This window comes from Phaenicophaeus curvirostris, chromosome 4 (genome assembly GCF_032191515.1).
Source record: "Phaenicophaeus curvirostris isolate KB17595 chromosome 4, BPBGC_Pcur_1.0, whole genome shotgun sequence".
Taxonomy (NCBI): domain Eukaryota; kingdom Metazoa; phylum Chordata; class Aves; order Cuculiformes; family Cuculidae; genus Phaenicophaeus; species Phaenicophaeus curvirostris.
The window spans coordinates 33,183,731-33,192,908 of NC_091395.1; the positions used below are offsets into that span (position 1 = coordinate 33,183,731).

At 40.6% G+C, this 9,178-nt stretch overlaps 1 protein-coding gene across 1 annotated transcript; it reads right to left on the reverse strand.

Annotated features, from left to right (window-relative positions):
* Positions 1–1,819: 1,819 nt before the first annotated feature.
* FGA (fibrinogen alpha chain) lies at positions 1,820–8,667 on the reverse strand. The gene is made up of 6 exons (XM_069855740.1): positions 8,528–8,667; positions 6,677–6,805; positions 5,433–5,616; positions 4,992–5,137; positions 3,063–4,050; positions 1,820–2,679 (listed from the first exon to the last, which is right to left on the reverse strand). Exons 1-6 carry the CDS (start codon positions 8,576–8,578, stop codon positions 1,970–1,972), a joined length of 2,208 nt encoding a protein of 735 aa, XP_069711841.1. The 5' UTR covers positions 8,579–8,667; the 3' UTR covers positions 1,820–1,969.
* Positions 8,668–9,178: the final 511 nt, after the last annotated feature.

A 9,178-nucleotide genomic window follows, 5' to 3' on the forward strand; every position in this document is an offset into this window, starting at 1 on the left:
AAGCCTTAAAACTCAAGTTTTATTCACATGATTCCTAAGTATTTATGCAATATCCAGGGCAAAACAAGTACATTCCATCAAATAAGAGATGGTAGTTCTCTTTTCTATCATAAAGGTACAGTAACTACCTGCATAACAAATTGAGAAGGAATAAAGTAAAAAGATGGTATCTGACAAATAGGCAGATCACCAGTCATTTAGTTCAAATCCATGTGCCCTTTCCTGGGACCTAGCTCACATACTGTGGCTCATAATATCCATTTCACCATACCATATCCTTTTATCATAGAATATAATACAGTATTAGAAGACCTGGCTGGTATGTCTTTCACACAATCACAGTGGTGGGACTAGTGCAATTAGTGACTCCAGTCATAGGGTAGACTGAAGTTGGGTATTTCATTGAAGCTAGTGGTCTAGGCCCCCTCTGCAGCCAGGAACAGAGGTTGTCCCAGAGACAGGACTTCCCAGCCTTGGTAGGCAGGATCAATTATCAACCAAGGGGACTTCTACAGAGGAGGGGACCCAGATCACCACTGGCAGGTGGATTCCTGTGTCTTGTATTGATAGTTTAATCTCTCATGAAACCTCTCGTGTTGCTTTAACCTGTGGGGCCCAGGAGGAAATATCATGGCAGTGTCTCACTATGTGAGCACAGATGTTCAGCATCCCCCCTATCCACTGAGGCCAAAACCACAAGGTGTAAAGCAGAAACATTTTTTCTAAAAGCACAGACACTTCTCCACACATGCCTTCAGCTCTTCAGCAAATTCTCCAAGAATGTTAGACAGTGACTGTGTTTGAGAAGCACTGAAAAAAATTCCAAGTCAGCTGCTTTGCCAATATTTGATGATATTGTTAAATGATAGGAAACGTGCTGGCCAGTGAGATTGGAGGGAAAGAAGTTTGTTCATACTTGTTTTTCAGTAGAAGCACAGAAAGATTAAACAGAGTAAATACTTGTGTAATTTTATGTCATAAGGTACAAAGGTAAAGAGACCACGTCCTTGTGTAACCGATGTAACTGTTTTCCCATGCAGCCAGATTTTTCTAAAAAAAATCCTTACTATTCACTGTCAGCAAATTGCTGATTTAAGCCTTTTATATGTAGAAGAATCCTTGCTTTACACATGTGCTGAGAAACATTCTAAACCAAGGAAACATACACTATAGCTATGCAGGTGCTCCTTGCCTTGTTTGTACTGGTTACAGTCATGACCTTTTAGTGGTCGCTAGAAAATAACAGCCTGTTTGGGCACTTGTATTTTAATGAGCTTTCATTAACTATCTTATTTTGAAGCTCCAGTGTGCATGTTAAACTACCTAAAATTTGTAAATGGTATGGCAAGTCTATTTCTATATTTATGAAATCAAAGCTAAGGGAAACTTAAAAGTCGGTCCTAAAATGCATGTATCGTTTAGCAAAGTGCACTTCATGTTAGGTGTGTAGGAAAACGGAGAACCCAAGCCACCCGTGACTTTGCCTCAAAACTGACTCCCACTGCTGTTGCACTCCCCTTGAAATGGAAATAAGAGGAGACTGCTCAGAAGTGTGACTGTCAAACTTGGTTAGACTTTAATTGAGGCAGGAGTTCATGGTAAATGTAGTTCTGAATTGTTTTGCTTCTTTAACTCTTTTAAACAAAGCAGATAATTAAAATTATAAATATGTTTATCTCCAGTCAAGGTCTGAGCTGCCAAAGACATAGACATAGACAATGACATAGTCAAAGATGTAGACAAAGTTTATATAGAAAGGGTTTTAAAATCAATATTTCCTTGAAAAGGTTTGTCAGTTATAAATAAGATGGAAAAACTATTTTGCTAATAATTAATCAGTGTTTATTTTTTAAGCCACAGATGTGTTCAGTTGCCTTCAAATTCACAGGGTAAAGGTACATAATGCACACACGTATATAAAAAAATCTTTCCTACTTAGTCTTAACAGGTATATTAAAAGCCTGTCTTTCTACAGGGTTTCTATGGGCCTGATTTTCATTCTCACAATTTTGAGGGAATAGTCAGAGGCTCTAAATGGCAGCCAGACGACACCATTTTCGATCTCATAAGGAATGTTGTACCTAGGGTCATAGTGGCCCCCCAGGTAGTAAATGCCATTGAGGTTGGCTGCCTGGCAGCTGTTGTACCACCAACCACCCCCGTACATCTCCGCACAGCTCTCCTCCCAGTGGTCCTGGTCCCGGTCGAAGGTGCTGAACCACATGTGGGCATGGGAAGTGTATTCAGTGCCCTCCTCCAGCCAGCCAGTGATCAGCGCATCCCCAGCAGTTCCCTCGTAGGAGGACACAGCAAGGGCGTACCCTTCAGCTTCAGACCCTACCCGTACGATATACTCTGCATACACAGCATTTCCATCCCAGTCCTCTAACTCTACTCGAAGGAGAGTGTTGTTCTGAGTCAGCAAGTGTATGTTTTCATTGCCCAGCCATAACTCTCCTCGCCCTTTGCCATCCACGCTGCCGAAACCTCTCTTGTAGTCTTGCCAGGTCCGGTTAAAATTCACTGATCCATCCATTCTCTGTTGGATCAATAGCCATCCTCCCAAAGTGGTCTCTTGGTCGCAATAAACTGACAAAACCTTATTGGATCCCGCTGGCTTGATTTTGAAAATGCCACTTTTGGCACCAGAAGTGTGTTTCTGGCGGATATCATCACAGTCTAAAAAAAAAAGTTGATCTGGTTTGACAGGAGTTATCAGAAAAATTTAATAAAATGTTCAGAGGAATCCAAGTACCAATAGCTCTGAGGAAAATTGTTAAACATGTCTTGGACTACACTAGGTATAGTGACAGGCAACATTAAAAAGAAATCAGAAAAGAAAATGTTACATACTTTTAAAGTTTTAAGTTGTCTATGTAGTACTCGAGTATTAATGAAATATTTTCCTTTTTTTTTTTTCTGAGACAGCAACAAACAGACACAGTGTTTGCATTTTATCATCACACTGTTGTACTGCAGTATCTAAAACCAATGTGTCAGTTTGGTTATGAACAGAGATTGGCTCCACTCCCTCAATAACTACTTCTGCGATGCCTGTGTACCTTTCCCAGTGTAGTGTGTCCTTTGGTTCAATCTTGACGATCTGAAGCTGCGTGCCTGAAAGTCTGGGGTATCCTCTGCACTTTGATCGTTTTGTACCCCACCTAGCTTCTCAGTTATTTCACGGGTCTTTAGTGATTTGGTTTCAAAAGTGGAGCCTCCCTTGTTGAAACTAGAAGAGGCGCTGGTCACTACAGTCTTGGAGTGACTTGCACTGCCAGATGGGAATCCAGATGGATGAAGTCCTCCAAAGTCATCTTCTTCCTCCTCTCCTAAGTCTGTAAATTTGCCTTTCCCTCCATAAGACCCTGGATGACTGGCTGCTCCAGTACCTAAGTGGCTACTGCCTACGTGGCTGGTAGTTGAAACGCTGCTAGATCCAGCTAAGTGCCTATTAGCAGTGGATGGAGAGTCAGGGGTAAAAAATGATTCTATGTCAGGGAATCCTCCTTGTATAAAGGAGCAGTCTGAGCCATCAGAGGAAACCATTTTTTCAACTACTTCTTCTCTAGGGCCATCAGGGCCAGAGACAATTTTTTTGGTGGTAGTTTTAGTGCATCTACGGACAGTGGAGGAGGTTTTGTCTCCCATACTAAGGGTTTCTCTCCCATGAGTAGGAGGAATGAATTTGCGTGCAGGTCCATCCCCCCTCGATTCTGCTGTGTGGTACAAGCTGTCACCTCGGGAAGGGGTTGTATCTGTTTCTGATCTTTCTAATACCGCTTCCATCTGCCTGATGTTATTAATTATGTTCAGAGCTTGCATTTCTGGCAGAGGCTTATGCTTAAAATGCTCAGGAACTGTTGAGTCTTTAAGTGGTCTCATTTTCAGTGTGCTCAAGGTGGTACTTTGAAGCTCTGGGTGCAAGTTGATGGAGTTTGCTTGGGTAAGCTGCTTCTGGATGTTGTCATAGCTTTCTTTGTCCACCTTGTAATCAAAACTTCTAGCACAGGTTCCTTTGCAAGCTCGTATCTTAATATCAATGTCCACCTACAAAAACAGAAATAATTTGGTTAGGGAGCTTTCCTGACTTTCTCTTTAGTTGGTCTGGAGAAAGTTGGGAGCTGCCTTGGTACCTCCCACTTACAGCTGAGCTTTTCCAAAGCTCAGTTTTAAAATAATCTCTGTTTTTATTTCCACTGTAAATATGACAGGTGCAATAGCACAGTGCACTTGAGCTGCATGAAGAAATATCTTGTAGCACGTTCCCAATCTTTTCTCCTTTTATTCTTGGGACATAGTGGTGTCTCTAGGTTTGGAGGCAGTGCTGCAGAGCTGGGCATGCTCCCATGAGCATGGAGACTGGGGCAGTAACATGTCCTCTAAGGGGAGAGGGAGACACTGGGCTTGTCCCAAAGCCTGTTGTGCCCCTGCTGTGAGACCTGCCATCCTGGGGGTGCCACTGCTTTCCCAAATGATCCAAAAGCCAGACCTCTCACCCAGAGATCAAAGCAAGCTTTCGAGTATAACCACTGTTTGTGCCAGGACTTTTCCTTGCATTACCATCAGAAGAATCATCTGCAACCTGGGAACACAGGCTGTAACGCCAGCACTGGTGTGGCAGCACCAGCAAAGGACAGGACATGTTCTCCTCATCCTAGCTGCTCAGCAGCTCCTTACAGGAGGAGAAATGCCTCGTACGGAGCCAGTTTTCAGCTGAAAAAACATCCTTGCTGCCTGTCTGAGAGCAGAAGCAGCAGATGGGACTAGGAGTCCTCCTGAGCTCATGCTGCTTCCCACACAGTGGGAAAAGAAAACTAAGCTGCACAGAAAGCAACTCATTTGGGGATTTGCCTCAGCCGGTCAGATCCTGTGAGAGCTGCATTGTGTTTTCTTCCAGAGGGAGCAGTTCTTGCCACGTGCAGTGCAATGGATAGACCCTTTTCCTGTAGCTAAGCTCTGGAAAGAATTGAAATTATGTAGCTACATACCTCCAAACGCTTCATCTCCACCACCTGTTCCTGGATGCTGCTCTGCAGAGCTTTGATTCTGTTCACCTGAGTGAGAACTCTCTGTTTTAATGTCACAATTCTTCGCCTTAATTCTCCTGACACGTGGCCATAAGTCTCATCAGTCTCTGAAACAGAAAACCATCAGTCAGCTATGCATGTATGATTTTCTTTCCTAAGAGAGTAGCTTATTTTTAAATATGTAGTAAAAACTTGTAATTAAGAACGTATTTCTCATAGTAGTGAGTAGGTAAAAATTACATTAGTTTTTACTAGTTAGCAGTTAAGAGTCTTTTATTACTACATTTATTCTGGCTTTTGATAATAAGGCCAGTGCAGCATATATTTTCACTATATATTGCATATGCACACAAAAAAATAATAATTCAGCAAGGATAATAAAACTTTTTGCAAGATACTTACGCTGAGCACTGTCCAGGTTTGGTTTTAGTACATTTACGGTTTCTACAACGATCCGATTGGATTTTTTATAGTTGTTTTGATTTTCTGCAAGCAGCTTCTTGATTTTGTCTGTTCTGTGATGAAAATCCTTGTCTGTTTCATCTATCAGTCCTTGCATTCTGCAGCCTGATGGACATTTTGTACCCTAAGATTGGGAGAGGGAAATAATTTTTTTAATTGTCTGCATGAGTAAACCTTTTTTTAACACTACACTTGCAGACTTTTGGCCAACGCTGAAAGCACATTAAAAAATAATACGGCAAGATTCTGCTAGTTCTCTTCAGCTGTCCTGTACTATTCATCCAGCAACTTTGCCAAGGACTTGTGCGACTTAGAGCAAGCCATCTGGGGGCTGATCCTTTACCTCCTACACCTTGAACACTGGTGTGATGGAATCAGTGAAGCCCCCCCTCAGAAACGGGCCATAAAGGGAGGATCAAGTAAACCCTTAATTTTTGCTCTCCGCTGTTTCTCAGGGGTGAAATTATATATATATACACACACATATATATATATGAGTATATTTTTTAAAAAGCTGGTTTAAGGCAAAGTTTGTTGCCCAGTTTGAGCAAAGATGTTGGAGGCCAACTTATTTAAGAAAATTTTTCCTCAGAAAAGATTCGTGTTCTCACAGGTTTGTTCCAAGATTTCAGCAGATAAATGTAGCATAGAGATAGGCTGAGATGCAAGAGGCAAGAAGGAGACAAATTAACAGTTTGTACACAAAGACATAGAGTCAATCTAATTATTTTACTGCACAGTTTACCATCAGACTTCCTAAAAAGTAACTTGTGAAGTGTAAGTTTTTTTTCTTTGTTATACATCTTTCTTGTGCCTTTCTCTTAACTACTCCCAAGGTGGTACTACCAAAATTCTGAAAATCTTCTTCTTATTCTTTTATCTTCTTATTTTTTTCTAGGAATAGCCTTCCTTTATTTAATTTTTCTCTTCCAGGCATAGTTTCTCTTCTGATTCTGCACCCCTGCAAACTTCTCCCTCTTTCTTTATCTTCATTTTTTTTTTCTTTCTTTCTTTTCCACAGGAGATCTCTCCAGTCTGCTCCAACATGAAGTGATACCTGTCCTCTCTCAGACCTAAGGACTCACCGTGTACTGGCTGCATGGCACCCATCATTGCAGCCCATCTGGCATCTGTGACCACCCTTCTGACAGGCCCCACTTTTGCCCCCAGAGCTCATCACTCACCCACTCATCGTCTGCACAGATGGGCCAGTTCTTCTCATACTGGCATGTGGCCTGGTACATGTGCTCCATAATCCTGGGACCACGCCCTACTGCCCCTTCCTTTTCAAATGTAGTCTCTCCATCTTGCGCCTGCCAGGAGGAAAAAGGGGAAAAGCAAAACTGAGATTAACTAAACACCTGCCAAGAGAACGGAAACGTAATGCTGCTGTCCTCACAGACTCAGTGGCATAGCTGACATGTGGAATTAGTCACCTGGAAAACATCACACCAAATAGCATAAGGATTTTAATCCTGACTTTTCTTGTAAGATAGATTTTGGGTTGTTGGTTGGAATAAAGCTTTTCATTTCTTAAAATCAATGCTGTTATGGAGCGAGCTGGTGATGCTCAGAATATATTATGATAATATTATTACACAGAAATTTTGTGTTCTATGTGTAAATATAAAATTAACTTGAAATTAGATTGAAAATGGTTAAATTAAAGCAAAAACTTTCAAAAGTCTATGTTCTATTCCATTAGCTGCAAAATTCCTGAATTTTTATTTTCATTCTACCTCCTCCAATCTACAGAAAACTGGCTTAAACATATATATGCATGGAATTTAGTCACTGGCATTTCTGATTTTAATCACATTTGCTAACTGTAAGCTTGTAGCACTGTTTTGCCTGGCATAAAGAGCAAGAAAGCTAGTAACATTTTAATAAAAATAACAATGCCAGCGATGGATAGATTCCACTGTGCTAGTGCAAAGAAAAGAAATAAATTATACAAAGATTTTCTTCAAACCCTAGGAGGAAAAGTGCATACACACAAGCTAATTCTGAGCCAGTGTGAGGATTCCTACTATGTTATTGCTCAATAAAGGACTGGAAAAAAATTCTTCTTCATAAAAGAAACCCCTATTTTAGGGCTTGAGATGTAATTAGGTCTGACTGGATTACTCTGTACACCTTAAGTTCTTTTCAAGTGCATAATTAATGTTTGAAAAGATTAATGCTTAATTATTAGGCAGAGGAAGTTTTCCTAATTCTAGCCTCCAGTGCCAAAACCTCAGTCCTGGGGAACTTGAATATCATTACTAAAATCAACAGGTTTATACTGGTTTGATTAATCCCAAGGATCTGGCCCAAGCGCCTTTTAAAAGTAACAAATAAAAGCGTTACTTTTGGGTGGTCTGTGCCTTTTCAATGTTGACAGCTCCAATATAAATGCTTCTGTTCTGTCACATCACTCCCCTATAATTTCTGTCATTTTTTAAAACATTCACATTCTTTAAAAAAACATTCAAAAAGAGAAACCGAAAGAATCTAATATAAGAGTATTGGCTGCGACATAAATGAGAAAAGAGCAAGGTTATATTATCATGGTTGAAAATCAAGTCTATCACTTTCCTTATCTGAAAATTGATTCTTACTTAGCTCTAGTTTAACCTGATGTTACTGCCACAGGAATAATTGTTTTTTAATATGTATTTTGTAATGAAGGTATTGTGTGTAAAGATAAAGATTTCTGGCTGGCCAGAGCCACTAGCATCCAGTCAGTTAGGTTTAGGACTTGTAGCATTACCTGTGAATCTGAGAATTTGTGTTAATGTATCTGCTTAGCTGCTCCTGAAGCCAGGCAGATTCATCAAAACTGAATTAAGCAAAAATAGAGAGCTGGATACTCCAGGACTACTAATGGAAGTCCAGCAGTGAAGTGGTTACACTCAGCTTGTACATATGCATGTGCATTGAATTTTACGAGCTGAGTGACAGCCAAAATGTATCTGTCTAATGAATGAACATTAAATTAGTGCTCATTATTCAAAATAGAAAGATATAAAAACATCAAGTAAGCAAACTCATACCCAGGCTAAGTTGAGGCACAGCAACACATACAGGTTCCTCATTGATATCATCTTCAGGAGAAGAGCCAGCAGACCTCTAACTGAAAGGATGCACTGCACTGGTGTTTTAGTGCAATTTAAACCTTAATGCAAAACTGAGATTAATCATTATGCTCCCTTCTGTTTGGAGACAAAACATGCCAAATGCTCCCCTACCTCCCCCTCCACCCCCCCACCTTAGGTGATTACCTAATGCCTCTTGCACAAGTTTCTGAAGTTATTTGCTCCAGATAAGTTTGTACAACACCAAAATGTGGACAACACCATTTATTCCAGGAAAAAAAACCACCTGTCTAAAGCTTGGTTTCTCGTAACTTGATGTTCAACTGAGATGTATACAGAACCTAGCACGATCCAGCAATACTTGTCTACTGGAAGACACATACTCTGTTTGATGGGAATTTAGCATGATCAAAGGCTTGATATTTGGAAAATAAAGTCATTGGTTTGCCCTTTCTGTGTGACTGTGTTCCACTGCTGTGAAATCCACTGGCCTTTCCAAAGCAAGTGTTAGCATAAAAGAAGTTGATACAATCTATCTGTGACTACATATGTGATCATGAATGAAAATGAATTCCTGAGCAGCACAGAGCCCAATTTACATCTGTTTTT